The following is a 17,291-nucleotide window of genomic DNA, read 5'->3' on the forward strand; positions in this document are numbered from 1 at the left end:
CACATCATATTACTTTGGCTGGCGTTTCTGAATGTCTAAATCATATTTTCTAGGTCCAGCATTTTGCCATTCTAAAAGGGACGAATTAGATCCTGAATGAGTGCCAAATATTCATTCATTGTGCTCACAGCAGAAATGTTGAAGCAGGTTAGAGACATTCAGCCTAGAGCTCCTATTTCATTTTATATCTAGCACTATGTCCAAGTAGAGCCAAAACATCCAGATGGATAGGCAACTATCTGCTCCACCATCCAGATGTTTTGTCTAGATGTCTAAATATATTCACAAAACAGCTGGATAACTGGCTGATGGTTATTTATTCATCTTAATTTACTGGCTTTGGTTAGACACTCAATCTACATAACTACAGACCTTGATTTATGATTATACAGTAGTTGAAAAGATATATGCAGAGAAGTTTTTCTGCCAATTCAGTGGAAGATAAATACCATCGGTGCATCAGTAGAACTATTCTTGGCAAATAACTATTATCCAGCTCTCCATTGTCATCTGTTAAAAAATAAAATGAGATGAAGGGTGAGGAGGTAACAGTACTTCTATTCTCTTTTCCTAATATCAGTAGAGAAACATTAATGTCAAAAATTTCTCATAGACTTAATTATCATTTCCCTCCTACTTCTACTGGTATTTTTGTGCAAGTTAAGTAGGTAGGTTCACCCTTACTCTGGTTTAGGGCTGCCAGAATTTAGCAAGTGAAAATTCAAGACCCTGAGTTAAATCTGAAATAAAGTAAACCACAATCCTGACAGGGGAGATTAGGAATGGTATTATGAACATTGGAGATGGTATCTGAAGCAGAATTTCAGTGAAAAAGGTATGATAAATACATTCAGGTAGAAAGATGCAGAGAATGTTCCAGAATCATTATGTAGATAGTAGGGCTAAGTGTATTAGCTGTGGGCAGTAGAGGGAAGGACATGCAGAGAGCAGTGATTCTGGGGAGATAGACTGGGTCAATCAAAAGGCCTTAAGCACCAAGATATGAAGACTGAATTCTTCTCTACAGCAACCCTTGCCTCTGACTAGGAGGAAGTGATAGTATCAGAAAAGACTCATACCAAACATCTCAATGCAAGTGCTCAGCAGTTCGTCTAATGTCGCTGCTTTACCAAGTCCACTGGACCCCATGGTTAGTTAGCCTCTGTCAAAAAACTAGAGACATTTTCAGCAGCACACAGACCATCTCCATAATCATGCAGGTTGGTGATGTTTGTGCCTCGCGGTGGTCTCTATCCTTAGTTATATTCAAGGCTCTAAAGAAAGAAAAAGAAAGTTATCAGACCAGAGTTCAGACCCCATTAAAGCATCACTTTCCTACCCAGAAAGCTAATTGTTTTCATCAACGTTATCTTTCTACGGGAAATGTATTAACCTTAATGATTGCAAAATGTTTGCTAAGTTATCCCTTATGATGCTCTGAGTCTACAGAGATGTTCTCTATTAAATATCATCCCATTTTGCAGTTGGATGGAAACATTCTGGGGGAAACATTTTCTTCCCATTCTCAAGTGACAAAACAGCCAAGTATTTCATAAACATTACTTAGTTTAATATTATGAGTATATAGAGGAAGATAAATTTTAAATTGCAAATATATTTATGAGCATTATCCTCAGTGATCATATAAAGGTTAAAAATTTTATTTGCCTAAGTTCTCCAATAGTAACACTATTATATTTTTCCTTTCTTAAAATTAAAGAATTTCAGTTATAGTTGACATACAATAGAATATTAGTTTCAGGTGTACAACATAGTGATTAGACATGTATATACCTTGTGAAGTGATCATCCAGATAAGTCTGGTACCCACCTGACACCACACATAGTTACTACAATTGTATTGACTATATTCCCTTTGCTGTATTGACTATATATCCCTGGCAACTTTTACATCTTAATCCCTTTTTCACCCATTCCCCTAATCTCCCTCACATCTGGCAACCATAAAAAATGTTCTCTGGATCTATGAATTTGGTTCTGTTTTGTTTGTTTATTTTATTTATTTTTCAGACTCTTCCTATAAATGAAATCATATGGTATTTGTTTTTCTCTGTCTAACTTATTTCACTTAGCATAATGGTCTCCAGGTGTCACAAAAGGCAAAATCTCATTAGGGCTGAGCAATATTCCATCAACACTACTATTAGTAGTAGTAAAAATACAAACAATCTATTAAACACTCACATTATATACCAGGCATTATACCAAATTCTTTACATTTATTATACAACTTGAACTTTATAATATTATTGTGAGGCAGTAAATAATAATCAGTTTACAGATGAGGCCATGGGATTCACAGAGATTCAGCTAATTGCCCAAAACCACACAATTATTAAGGCCTAGAATCAGGACTCTATTATAAAATCAAGCTTTTGGGTTCCTTTTTCTCTTTTTATTATTCACCCCAGTATAGTTATCATAAACTCTCATAATTATGCGCCTACTATGGTGCAAAAATATCACCCTTCCACGCCATCTCAGAAGAAGGCTATAAACTGTTTCTGTTGCAGAGATAAGAAGAAAAATGTGGTGCTGACAGCTGTCTCAGTTTACAGCACTGTCATGGGGAACATGGGATTGGAAATAACCTCTCAGGACTGCTTATACTGAAAGGATCCCTGTTGAGGGCACTCCATCCTTTTCTTTTCAGAGTGATTACTTGATGCCAGGTCCACATAGGGCTTGGAAAAAGTCCAGATGTCATCATGATGCAAGATAGTTACTCACGTTAGACAGTTTAGTAGGTAAATGTGGCACCTGGGGAGTCAAGTTATGAACTGCTTGAAGTCAATGTCTAATTTAGTCCTGAAATATATTTATGCAACTGGTAATCATTGAATATTCAACATGTTCAAGGCCTGGGCAAGGCACTGAGGCTGATAAGAGGGACAAATCATTGTCCCTTTCCTGCTTTCAGTGGACTCATAGTCAATTTCAGTAAACACATGAGTAAATAGAGGAAAAAAAACTCTTGTCCATATGAGTGGTTGTATTAAATCAGTGGGACCACCGGAGAGGGACAGGGTCTGTGTATTGTTTTTGTATAAGAACCATATTCTTGTGTGTTGAAGGTACCACTGTAGAGCTTAAAAAGTAGGGTTATTTCACATGTGCAATGAAATATAACAGGCACGCTGAGTCAATATTCTCCCACTTTGGCTGCACAAATGATTTGAGAAAGGGGAATATTAAAGTTGCCTGGAGCCCGCCCTCTTACATTTATTAGCCAAGTTACCTTACCGGGAGGCCTTCCTGACCACCCAGTTCCAACAACACCTCTTTCTCCATGCCCAGCTCCCACCTGGCATGCTCGACCTTATTTCCTGGATTTATTTTTCTTCTTAGCACGTATCTGCATATGGCCTGTGATATATTTTACTTGTTTATTTGGGTTTTTTAAATATTTTCTCAAACACTATAAACATATTCTAGGAACTTGAGGATTTTTGTGTGTTTTTTCCCCCCTCGTGTATTCCCCAACTCCTACGCTTTTGCCTCTGAAAAAAAGCATGTGATAAATGAATGAATTAGTGAATGAATAGATGAAGAAATTGATAAAAGAAAATTATAAAAAGTTTGATTTTGAATATGTATATATTTGCTTGAATGTGTACGATAAATTCATTATTTAATTTGTTTTACAAATTTAAATCAGGTTTTAGCAAACATCAGTAGGACTCAATAGGGTTTGCCTATGTTTATAATGTGCACTTGGTAATCTCTAGCAGGATATTTGGGGCAGCACTTCTCTGATTTCCCTAACCTCTGCTAACCCCATTAAAAGTAAAGATTAGGCCGAAACCGGTTTGGCTCAGTGGATAGAGCATCGGCCTATGGACTGAGGGGTCCCAGGTTCAATTCCTGGGACCCCTCAGTCCGCAGGGCATGTACCTTGGTTGCAGGCACATCCCCAATATGAGGTGTGCAGGAGGCAGCTGATCGATGTTTCTAACTCTCTATCTCTCTCCCTTTCTCTCTGTAAAAAATCAATGAAATATATTTTAAAAAAAATAAAAAATAAACGTAAAGATTAGGTAATTCACAAGTTTGGTTATCTTTGTTTATATAAAGACATTTTTTAAATCTTATGAACTCCTGTTGCTGAATATTAGATTTATTACTTAGACCCAAACAGCCTAGATTAACTAACCTGGTTTCTCAGTTCAAATTTAAAATTATTCAGTCAAGCTGTATGAAGAAGTTGTTGAGCTTCCACAAGGGGTTAGACATAACCTGGTACCAAAATCCTGTCACCATGTTCGGAGTTATATTTGTGATCTGCAAAGAAGCCAGCCAGGAGAGCCAGGTGAGCTGGGCTATCCCATTACAATCTGTTTCTGTACTCAGCAGGCGTGTCTGTGTCCCTGCTTAGATTCTGTCGCCTGCCCATCGACCTGAGATCTTAGGTCACATATGTGGATACTATTATCTACAACTACTTTTTTCAAAAGTAAAGCTCCTTTATTGTAAAAGCGATATAGATATATCATTTAAAATAGACAATAAGAAAGGAAAGGGAAAAAAGTTATCCATTATCTCACCATCCAAAGATAACTCCTGTTTAATATCATGACATGTTTCTGTTAGTTTTTTCAGGGATATTTGTTTTGCAGAGTTTCTTGCTTAATTTACAATCGTTCACAGAAATACCTTACCCATTGGCTTCACAAGATTTCCAGGTCTGAACGAATTTTAAGGGCAGTTATCATCATTGGAAATTGCATTGGGAACGTAGTCTGTAGGAGTGGCTTATCCAATAAGTAGTAAATACTTTGGAGAACCTGATAAAAGAACAGAAATAAAATCCTCAGACAGAGTTAAATATAGAAATCCAAAGGAATTCACCTTGTGTTAAAGCATTTCCCAAAACCTTAAAAATTAGGTGTTTTTTGAGATTTCTTTTGTCTAAAATTCACCCACAAATTTAATTAAAAAAGAGAAAACATTCAAAATAGTTACTTTGTGACTTGATATTTTAAAAGTCAAGCAGTTTTTTTTTTAATCCAATCTATTAAAAACCTTAAAATGTCGCAAACCCAAAATGTATACACATAGTGTAAAATATTACTTTAGTCCAAGTGACTTCTGTTAGTGGATTACTCATTAAGAATTCCCAAACACAGACTTTGGGATGTTAGTAAACCTCTAAAACAATTTTTTCGTGCTGATCCTCAGATGCTGGCTCTAAATCACTCCTGTCTGTTTCAACATGAATGTCAGTGTTATTTTAGTCCAGGTTGTTTAGTCTCCCAGGGGTTTAAGAGTTGCTTTAATGTTGATAGTGCTTACCGGCTGCAATGGAAATGATTGCTCCCCAGCATAGACATTTTCTCACAGGTTTAGAAAGGACACAATAAACCAGAATTTCCCCAAGGATTGTATCATTTATCATTAAGCAACTGTTAGGACCTAATGCCTAAGCAACTGTTAGGGCCTAATGACCAGAACATCTGGTCGACTGGTCCCTATGATGCACACTGACCACCAGGGGTCAGATGCTCAATGCAGGAGCTGCCCCCTGGTGGTCAGTGTGCTCTCATAGCGGGAGTACCGCTCAGCCAGAAACCAGGCCCACAGCTGGAAAGCACAGCTGCAGCAATGGGAGCCTCTCCTGCCTCCCCAGTAGCACTACACAGTGGAGGCAGTGGTGGCAGGTGCAGCAGGGCTGGGAAGAGCAGAGCTGTGCCCCGCCCCAGCTGGGGCTCCTTGTTGGCCGCCTGCTGATTTGACATTGCTACATCCCCCGAGGGATCCTGGGTTGTGAGAGGGCACAGGCCAGGCTGAGGGACCTCACCCGTGCACAAATCCGTGCATTGGGCCTCTAGTTTCTAATCAAGAAGTTCTCACTTCAAAAGGGCAACAGAGTTCTGTTGGGTGTGATTTCCAAAGGCCATGATGTATTTGTGGGACAAAAAGAATTTCAATTAACATGACTCTTTCTTCCAAAAATCCCTTGTGAGGTTGCCTAGGACAACAAGAAGTGTGCCCCCAATTTTAGAAGTAGTGTAGAGGAGCCAATTCCATGCAACTATCAACAGATATAAATTAGTTCCTAGGTTCTTTTTAAATTTATTTTTTGTTAACCCTCACCGGAGGATATTTTCCCATTGATATTTTAGAGAGCAAGGCAGGGGTTCAGTGGGGAGGGCGGGGGAGAGGACAGAGAGAGAAAAACAGATGTGAGAGAGCTGTATTGATTGGTTGCCTCCTGCATGTGCCCCATCTGGGGCTGGGGATGAAACCTGCATCAGAGGTACATGCCTTTGACTGGGAATCAAACCTGAGACCATTTGGTGTGTGTGCCAACGCTCTATCCACTGAGCACCGCTGGCCAGGTTGAATTGGCACCTCAGGATCTTTACTCAGAATGTTTAGAGGGCTAAAAAATTGGATTTCAAGATAAAGTTAACTAAATGGTGAAAGTTTTAATTACCTCTGACTAAAATATTATTAATGCTGCTTAGAGTATTAGATTGCTTAAATGGCACCTACCATGTGGCCTGCAAAACACTGTGTGCTCAGGGAAGGTGTCTTCCTGAGCTACCTCTTCCTTTCCAATATCCAAAGGCTTTTAAGTTGAGGATTTGGTTACAGTAGAGGATTTGTGTGTAGAAGGGACAGGAAGAGAGATGGTAGGTTAGAGAAGGGAAAGGGAAATAGAAGAATAAATATCGTGACACTAGAGAATCCAGTAGTGGGGCAGGTGGGCTCATCAGCAATGGCATCCCATTCCTGAAAGTTCTCCAGCCAAAGCAAGGTAATGATTGTCAGAGATGCCGTAGACTAAATTCCCAGACAGTGTCTAGGAAGCATGCCAAAACGACAGCAAAGGTTCCTCCTAGCTCTGTGCTTGCAGAATTTATAAGGTGAAATATTATATCTAATAAGCATTCAACAAATGGTTTTAAAGTGATGTCGGCCATATTAGAACTTCCAAACATTGTCTAAAGTGTTATCTCTAGCCCAAGAAAACAAACCCTTGAAAACTCTTTTCTCCCCAATGGTAGATATTCATAAATATATAACCAAATGGAATAGTATGAACTTGGGAAGTGAGCCAAATGGTTACAGTAAAATTAAAACGCTGTAAACAGGTTGAAATGATGACTCAGAGAATAAGCTATTGTTTATAGATAGTGGAGCAATATCCCCAAAATTTAGTTAACAATTACAATATGAATAATAATGTATTTCTTATCTCTAAAAGTAATTCTTTTTCATTTTGGTCTTGGATGGGTTTCTTAAATGAGGTTTTCCTGGGTTTTTAGATTTTTTTCCCCCCTGCAAAAAGCTTTTACTAAATCAATGAGGCATTATAATCAATGTTGTTCTAGATTTTAGAAAATGAAAAAATAATAATCTCCACAAATACAACTTGCTGGTGGCATGTAATATGATAGAGATCATATTAGAAAAATTACCTTTATTATGTTAAAATCTTATAACACCCAGAAAACTAAGTATTATTCTGTTCATTTCATGGATGAGCAAACTGAGGCCTACAGAAGTTAAATTACTTGTTCATATTTGTTACTCATTTGCAAAGTCAGGTCCATCTGATTCTAAAATTTAACATTTTCCACCATCCACACACATTTTGTCATTAGTAAGGCTGACTAGATCAATTTTGGGGCATTGTCTAGAACAAATGTTTACTGTTGCCTGTGCTTGGCTTTTAAGCATTCTATCACAGGCCCTATTGTCTGCAAATGAATAACCAGCATTATTACAGCAATCTTGGCAATTCAGGGGCTCACTGGTACCAAATACAGAACAGAAGTCAATAACCAGCTCAGAGCTCATCTCACAGGACTTCCTTGCATTTTTTTTGGTTAACCAATTAAGTAACAAAGTTAGGCTGCATTTTATTTATTTTTTCTTGGTTACTGGGATTTAACCCTGGCAACCAAACTAACATATTTACAGCGATTTGACCTTAGTTCAAGAAGAGAAAGTCTTGAAGAGCTCTAGTAATAAAAACTACGGAATTCCAAAGTCCCACCAAGAAAGTATTTTCCTAGCATCTGGCTGGAGCTGGCTCATTGGATAGAGAGTTGGCCTATGGACTGAAGGGTTCCAGGTTCTATTCCAGTCAAGGGCAAGTACCTCGGTTGCAGGTTGCAGGCCCTTTACTGCCTGGCCTGACCCTGGTCAGGTCATGTGCAGGAGACAACTAATCGATGTATTTCTCTCACGTAGATATTTCTCTGTCTTTCCTTCTCTCTTCCACACTCTAAAAAAAAAAAAAAAAAAAAAAAAAAAAATCAATGGAAAAATATATTCTGGTGATTATTTTAAAAAAAGTAAAGTATAGAAACAAAATAAATGTTTTAAAGATTCTGTATTCTCATGTATATTTACACAACTTGAAGCCCACGATTTGAAGGCTTCCCTTAGTGACCTGGTCATTCTCTTTTATTTCAGATGTTTCCCTATAGCAACTGCTTCTTTCTTTCTCAAAAAGGAAAACAAATCTCAAAAGGTGGTGGCATTTCTCTTCCTCCCATTTAAGACATTAATTTCTCCTTAATCCTAAAAAGAATACATCATACATAACAACAAAAGAGAAAATATAACCGAGTAGAAAATCGCAGTAGTATCTTAGGTCCCATTTAACTTCTCTTAAGGTTCACTTTCATCATTTCTAACATGAGAGAAATAATATCACTCTGCTTTCTTCATTAGAACAAAAGAAAATCATTTGTAAAAGGATGTATGAGCATAAAGCACAATAAATAAAAGGAAGTCCTAAAATTATGAAATGTTGCAAACTCTATTTGTAGAGTGGTTATTCAGAATTTAGAATACTAGGTAGGACAAAAGTAGGTTTACAGTTGTTTGTATTGAAAGTAATACAATAACTAATGAATAATAATATAAGAACAAACTGTGTTTTGCATACTCAAACTGTAAGCCAACTTTTGCCACCCCCATGTATATTTCCCAATTAATAGAACAACTTACTGTAAACAGATTAACAGCAGATTTAGATATAGAGGGCAAGGGGCTCGGTGAGGCTCTCAAAAATGCTAAAAAGAACTTTGGGAATTCTCAAGAAGTTTAGATATTGACAGTACTCATTTTTTCATGACAAATTGGCCTTCAAAAATTGTGTAACCGCTAGAAACATGAATCCAATGGGAAGTTTTTACTCATTAGTGGATTGAGAGAGACAAAGGAAGAGAAAGAAAGATAGAGGGAGAAGAAAGCTTTTCATAAAGAGTTAAAGGGAGAAAAGGACTGGGAATATGACTTGTGTTGGTAGTTGTAAAAAAAAAAAAAAAAAAAAAAAGGAGGAATTTACTAATTGGAACTGGGTTGTTAGCAATTTAAGTAAACATGAGGTGTCTTTTCTGGCCAAACACAGAAACACCAGCTCTCTGTTGGCCATCTCTCCTATCTCTCCATCTTTCACAGCCAATAAAGTTTGCTGGTTCATTCCATCCCTCTTCAGATCACCAGAATCAAGGTCTGTCTAATTCTCCTCCCTTCACTCCCCACCCAACCCACCCCACACTTCACCAAAACCACTCTGGCGGAAACCACGCCGATGCTCAGCAGCTATGTGTCGCTCTTGACCACACTCCTGATAGAATGTTATCCTTGGATGGTTCTCCTGGAAACCTCTCTTCCCTGGCTTTCCTCCCATGCCTCTGGTTGCAGTTTCTCAGTCTCATGTTGCAGACAGTTTACTGGGGGTTCGCAGGTTCCCGTGCCTGGCTTTTCCCTCTCACTTCAAAACTCTCTATGGCACACTCATCCACAGCCACCACTTCAATTACCATCTCTATGTGGGTGATTCCAAACCAAACTGAGGCCCGCTGCATTGGGGTACTATGGAGGACAGAGTGGAGTCTGGAGATAGTCAGACTTGGGATTATGTCCTGGCTCTGCTACTACTAGTGTGTGACTCTGGGCAACTTTTGCTTAACTTCTGGGTAAGTTTTCCTATCACACCATCATGATGCTAAAGGCAATGCAAAGCAATACAAGCACTTGAAAAATGGCTTGACAGTTCCTCAAAATCTTAAATGCAGTGTTACCATAGGATCCAGCAAATTCACTCCTAGGCATATATCCAAGAAAATGGAAAACTTAAGTTCACACTAAAGCTTGTACACAAATGTTTATAGCAGTATTATTCATAATAGCCCCAAAGCAAAGACAACCCAAATGTCCATGAAGTGATGAATCCATAAACAAGATCAGATATCTATATCTATCTATCTATCTATATCTATATCTATATCTATATCTAAATATCTATCTCTATCTATATCTACATTTATATCTCTCTATCTCTCTATCTCTATCTCTATCTCTATCTCTATCTCTATCTCTATCTCTATCTCTATCTCTATCTAAAAGCCTAAACGACCAGCTGACTGGCTGACTGGCCAACTGGCAAACTGTCTGGTAGCTATGATGCACACTGACAACCAGGGGGCAGACACCCAATGCAGGAGCAGAAACCATAGGCATGGAAACATGGAACAGACTGATGAAATGTGGAATCTCATGGAATCTCAGAGGGAAGGTGTGGGGAGGGTGAGAGAGATTAACCAAAGATCTTATACACATACTAGAGGCCCAGTGAACGAATTCATGTATTGACAGGGTCCCTTGGGCTGGCCTCGAGGGATCGGGTCAACATCCGCTCTCCAATATCCCCCGAGGGGTCCCGGATTGTGAGAGGGTGAATCTGTGCACCGGCCTCCAATATCTATATAATGGAATATTGTTCAACCATAAAAAAGAATCAAATATTGACACAAATTACAACATGGATAACATTTGAAGCCATTATGCTCAGTGAAAGAAGCCAGACACAAAAGGCTATGTCATACATTACATAATTCCATTTATATAAAATATTCATAATAAGTAAATCTATAGAAACAGAAAGTAAATTAGTGGTTGCCAGGGGCCAAGGGAATTAGGGTAAAGGAGTGGCTACAGACTCAGGTTTTCTTTTGGGGGTGATAGAAGTGTTCTGGAATTTGAAGATGGTTGTACAACCCTGTGAATATACTAAAAATCTGGAACTGTACACTTTAATAAATGTATGGTATATGAATCATATCTGCTTAAAATTTTTTATCTTTTCAAAAATAGGTCCATGTCACTTATCTAAACTGCCATACTTTCTATACTTGCTTCTTTAATTCCTCAACCTGCCCCCCAATATTCTATGCCAGAAACTTGGGACTCACCCTGGATTCCTTAGCACCTTCTTTCACCATTTCTCCATATCCAAGTCTGACCATCTATCTCCCAAATGCTCCTCCTATGCCTCTACTCCTATTCCTCTCCACTGTCACTCCTGGGTTCACAACAGCTGTCATTTCTTTCCCTGGGTCCTCTGCAATGCTCATGTATAAGGCTTCAGATGAACTCTCACCTCCTGTTAATCTCTACTCTCTACTGGTGCCAAATCAGTCTTTCCAAATTATCAGATCGATCACAATTCCTATTCTTAATCCTATTGTCTCTTATCTGATTCTAAAATCCTTAGAGGGCATACAAAGTCTTTCATGAATGGCCTTTACTATCTGTGCCATTAATACCCTAACACTTCTTTATTCACCTTTGCCTCACACCACCACATGTTATTGTTGTAAAATGAACTTTCTCCTAGAGCCCATGTGATACAGAATGAATGTTTGTGTCCCTGCAAAACTCCTCTATTAAAATCCTAGTCCCTCTGCTATGGTATTGAAGAAGGAGCCTTTGGGAGCTAATTAAGGCACGATGGTGGTTTGTGGTTGAAAACTCCATGTCTATGGTATTTTGGGTACAGCAGCCTGAAGTAAGACATCATATTTTGTACTTACTGCTTCTTTGCACAACTTTACCCCTTCCCCCAGTATGTCTGCTTGGCAATCCCATACTCACATCCTCAGATACCCACTGAATTCTCCTCCTCCCTCCCACCCTTTCCAGGCAGGACATACTGACATTCGACATACTGACTTCCTTTAGTATTTGTATGGTTTGGATTACAAAGTGGTTCTGCCTCCCCAGTGGTTTCTTGAAAACCAGACCAAGTCTTTTGTCTTTTGTCACACAATACATATGTGTGTCTGATATCTTTATATGGGTATCTTTCCCCACCACCTCATTCTTCCAACGTGGTCTTCAAACTTCAAATTTGCTTGTTCTCCAAGTTTCTTCTCTGATCTTATTGTTGAATTTTTTTTTCATTTGGTTAGTGAATAAAGTTTTCTCTGTTTATATGAACATGCCCGTAATGGGATTTCAAGACATGCTCCCAAAGTTTTAGTATTACAGATTTATGGTAAAGAAAATAAAAGTACACTGCATACTTTCCTCAGTCATTTTATCTTCTACTGAGTAAATGCTTTTTTCTTCTGTGCTTACCACCAGGGCCAGAAGTACAAGTATATGCCAGACACAGATTATGATCCCGGAAGCCTTAGGACTGACAGAGGGGGCACGCATGAGCAGAATGAGGGTAAAGGGCGTTATGAAAAAGTCGTGAGAGAAATAAAATCAACTTCTGACTCACAGAACTGAGGTGTGTCTTGAAGCATGAGTGGGGCTGCACTGAGCCATGAAAAGAAGAAGCACACAACCTGCAGAGAAAATGACTCAGAAAAGGGCAGCGAGGTGTGGGAAAGCAGCAATGTCAGCAGAAGGATGAAGTCTTAAAGGAATACAAGCACATAGGTGCCCTTCTTTTACTCACCAAACACTGAGAGAGGGGAAGAGGAGGAACTGCCATGTTCTAAGCATCACAACTAAATGCTTCTGTGATGGTCTAAGTGGCACAGTCCACTGGCTCAGTGGAGGCTTCACACGTGCCACTCACTTAATGGGTTCTCTTCTGAGTGCAGCTTAATGGTAAGCACTTGGGCTCCAGAGCCGGACCACTGGGATCCAGCTAGACCCTTGCATGTTATAGCTGCATGACAAGTTATTTCATCTGTGTCTTGATATCTTTATCTCAATAGTAGCATAATAGAATCCATGCTGTAGGGTTGTTATGAGAATTAAGTGAGTTAACACAGGTAAAGTGCTCGTCAGCTGGCACATAGTATATTCTCAAGAAGTATTAGATACTCTTATTATATTTCTGGTTTAGTGAGCCGGCACTGCCCTCTACCTAAGGGATGAAATAATTGATGTTTATGTCATCTCTCTTAAACTCACAAGCCACATATATTTTATCTACATATATCCATAGTGCAAAAGAAAGGAAAGAAGGAAGGGAGAGAGGGATGGGGAGGGAGAGAGATAGGGAGGGAGAAAGAGAGAAAGGAAAAAGAGGGGAAAGGAAGACAGCACAGGCTAAAAATTTGAGCTATAAATGAGAACTAGCTTAAATCCCATTTCTATTAACTGTATGTTAGATTTATGATTTCTTAAATAAAGATTCTGTAGTCAGTTTCATACTCTGTAGTATTATTATTTCAGGAGGATAAAACGAGTTCTTGACACATACAACTCAGACTATTCAATTCTATTTTTATTGGTAATGTCCATCTTTTTTTTTTTATCACAAGTACTTAAGGGGATACAAACACACATACTAGTAAATGCCCCCAAAGAGGAGTCAGAAGATTTCAGTAGCTACATATAGAAATGTCAGTGGTATCTCATGTGTACCAATCAGTCATGAGTGGTGTCTAAGTCTTGACAATGGCATTCATTCTTCTGCAGAATGGAAATAAATGCATGTCGGGTAATTAATATCCCTGAAGACAGTTCTTGAGAGTGGATAATTCAGAAAAACATTTCCAAGAAAAGTTTTGCTGCTGGATCTACCAATCACAATAAGGATGTTGCAAAGTTGAAATAGTAAGTGAAACCAAGCTGGGCACTAAAATTAGAACAAGAGCTCCTCGGCTTCTGTGGTAATTTGTGGGGATTTCACAAATCTGCATGTGCACACAGTTTTAAACCCTTGCCAACCTTTCTCTCACCACAACAGCTCATCCTCAGTGACTCCTTTCCAACACACTTCTAATTTCTAGTCCAGGAAACAGAGCATGCATTTATTTACTCCACTACCTTAGCACTCTTGAACTATTAATTGCACAAAGCCTGAATGTATTCACCCCACATTTAGGTAAAAAGATACTTCCTCACTACTAAATGCAACACAAATTATTTGTTGCATTTTTAAAACAAAAATGCAAATGCAGATGATTAAACCTCTCACTAAGAGCTCCAAAGTAATATAGTAGTAATTAATACTTGATTTGAGAGATAAAGGCAAAAAGACACCATAAAAACAAGTGAATAAAAAATCTGAGGAACAGAATAAACTGGTGAATATAATAGAATCAGGGGCAAAGAAAGGGAGTGGATTGATAATTATCAGGGGGAAAGGGGTGTGGGGGGTGCAGGAAGAGACTGGATTAACATCGTACCTATGGATGAGGACAATGGGAGGGGGGTAAGGGCAGAGGGTTGGGGCAGGAACCGGGTGGAAGGGAGCTATTGGGGGGGTGGGGGGAGGAGAAACAATTGTAATAATCTGAGCAATAAAGATTTATTTAAAAACAACAACAACAACACAGCAGTGACTGTGGAAAAGTACTGAACTATCTAAAGCAGTATCTAGACTAAAAATTAAGGAATGCTCAAGATCCAGAATGCATTGCTTTCATGCATCTAAAACAACGTGAAGGAATTCCAGGTTATGTTAGAATGTTTTTGTTTTCCAGGTATTATAGTTTATTTTCCAAAATTTAATTTTGCTTTTATTTTTTAGAGAGGGAGAAGAAGGGAGACAGAGAGAGAGAGAAAGAAAGACAAACATCCATCTATTGTTCCACTTATTTATGCATTCATTGGTTGATTCTTGCACATGCTCTGATCTGGGGATCAAACCTTGGTTGTATGGGAATGATGCTCTAACTAACTGAGCTACGTGGTCAGGCCTCTAATTTTGCTGTTAAATATGGGAGTTTTTACTTTGATAATGGGTTGTCTATAAAGTGCCAAACATCTATTTTATAAAAACTAGAAAACATCTTATGTCATCTAGATGTATCCAAAGCTCCCTATCTTGGCTATAATATGGAGCAATCTGAATCATTCCAGTGAGATTTTTTTTTCACATTTTAAATTCTTTATTGTTTAAAGTATTACATGAATCTCCTTTCCCCCAATGACCTCTCCCCCGTCAACCCCTCTCCCTTACACAAGCCCTCACCCTTCAATTGTCTGTGTCCCTTGGTTTTGCTCATATGCATGCATACAAATCCTTTGGCTGATCCCTTACCCTCTCACTCCCAACTTCCCTCATAGGTTTTACAGTCTGCTCAATGCTTCTATGTCTCTGGTTCTATATGTTCTTGCCTCCCATGCCAAATATTAATTGGGCATAATGGCTTGGGTCGATCTCTGGGTTCTCTGTTCTGTTCCATTGGTCTATATGTCTGTTTCTTGTTCCAGTGAGTTTTTAATTGAGGATCATGTTCACAGCAAGATGACTGTATAGACAGCATATGCCTGGCATCAGCAATATCTCACATAGATATGGATGTGAGTCCTAACACAAAATCATGCTTTCCACAATAACCCAAGAACTCTGGCTCTGATGCTACATCATTTAGATATAACAGGATAGACAGTGGTTATTTAATCATTCTAAGTATTGTTCTCAAGTGCCCTTTGCTTTTTACATTTTTCTCTCTGAGAAAGCCTATTTAAAGACATATAAATAATAAACCACAGGTCTTCATTTTTTCTCTCCAAACTGAAGATGGAGCAAGTTGACAAGTTCTTTCTTACTCAACATCCACAGGTTATAAAATGGTGACCTTTTGGCTAAGGCACAGGCCTATGGGTGTAATTTTTTATTAGGCTTGCACAGAATTAGCTCTCACAAAGTTTCAAAAGTTTTAAAGTAGTTGCAAAAATACTTTGAATAAAGTATTCAAATCTAGTCTTTCACATGAAAAATCCAGTTTTCTAGATTCTTGCTGAAAAATCAGATGTGCATGTTCTAGAGCTGCATCCCAGTAAGGCAGCTGAAGTGTAGGAGCAACTACTTCCCTGTTCCCTAAAATCCCCACTACCTGCTATCATCCCCCAAACTGAGACCAAGTGTCATTGCCATTTATCACCCCACTATGTGCCCTTTCTTTTTTAGAAGATTTAAGAGGAAAGTGAAATATTTCTTGTCCCAGATAGAGAACTCTTTTTGTCCCTAATCCACTTCACTTGTTACGGTGTCTTGTTGGCCCTGCAGACATCTGCACCTGTGAACCCCGACCTCAGACTTATCAGGCTGCTTGCTAACATCACATGCTACGCAAAAGCTAAGAAGGACTCTTCAATGTGCCAATCTTCAGAATGTTACTCTTGTCTGATTGGGTAAGGAAGAATCCCAAGACAGCTACTATGCCTTCTGGCATATATTCACTGAAACAGTAGGTTTGAATTGCAACACAAACTTCAACTCTTGCCCAAACAAGAAAGCAAATTTGGGGATTTCTGTAGCATTTGTCAATCATTGGTTAGGCTAACACATTATTTATTTTCATTTATAATATGATTAAACTGTCTAGGTTACTTCCAAGTTTTTCAATTTCCCCTGTTTTTTGTTGTTGTTTTTTTCCTCACCTGAGGATATTTTTCCATTGATTTTTAGGGAGTGGAAAACAGAAGGAAAGACAGAAAGAAATCAATGTGAGAGAAACACATCGATTGGTTGCCTCTTGCATGTGCCCTGACAGGGGCCCAGGCTGAGGAGAAACCTGAAATCAAGTTATATGCCCTTGACTGGAATTGAACCCGGGACCCTTTGATCCTCAGGCCAACGTTCTATCCACTGAACCAAACCAGCTAGGGGTGTGTTTTTCTTTTACAAAAAAAAAATCTTGTAAAATAGGTGTTCACTAATGATTCCCAAAGAGCATAGGACATGGCGCCAATACTCTCACAAGACTTTAATTTCTACATTCTGGAAAGTTTAAGGGAAAATAGAATGTACACTGGGCAATCTATTAAAAAAAAATAGTATATACCTACTCATTCTTGTAGGCAAATGCATTTTCAGTTTCTACACTACCATATCTAGTTTCACTCTCTCTCTCCCACTTCCTCTCTCTGCTGCTTTGGATTTGTTTACTACAATTAGTAACAGCTTACTCCTTCACGTCACACTCGAGTAAATCACAGGCAGTCATAACTGTGGACTTTCCAGGATGGTTTCCAGCACTTAAATAATGGACCACTTGGATAATTGATGACTCTACAAGTTGAGTTGGTATTCTTCCTTTACTGTTGTT

General features: G+C 38.7%; 1 protein-coding gene across 4 annotated transcripts in view; it reads right to left on the bottom strand.

Moving 5' to 3' along the window:
• RASGRP3 (RAS guanyl releasing protein 3) overlaps window positions 1-17,291 on the bottom strand; it is a 98,867-nt gene that overhangs the window by 36,774 nt on the left and 44,802 nt on the right. For 3 of the 4 annotated variants that reach the window (XM_045580533.1, XM_036434777.2, XM_036434773.2), the window contains exons 2-4: window positions 4,680-4,805; window positions 1,080-1,274; window positions 408-510 (exon numbers count right to left, since the gene is read on the bottom strand). In XM_045580533.1, the coding sequence (XP_045436489.1) occupies window positions 408-510; window positions 1,080-1,149 (173 nt within the window). In that variant the 5' untranslated portion in view covers window positions 1,150-1,274; window positions 4,680-4,805. Of the gene's footprint in view, window positions 1-407; window positions 511-1,079; window positions 1,275-4,565; window positions 4,806-17,291 lie in introns of those variants that run through there. The other variant, XM_036434775.2, reaches the window with a different exon arrangement.

Source organism: Pipistrellus kuhlii, unplaced genomic scaffold (genome assembly GCF_014108245.1).
Source record: "Pipistrellus kuhlii isolate mPipKuh1 unplaced genomic scaffold, mPipKuh1.p scaffold_m20_p_13, whole genome shotgun sequence".
NCBI lineage: Eukaryota > Metazoa > Chordata > Mammalia > Chiroptera > Vespertilionidae > Pipistrellus > Pipistrellus kuhlii.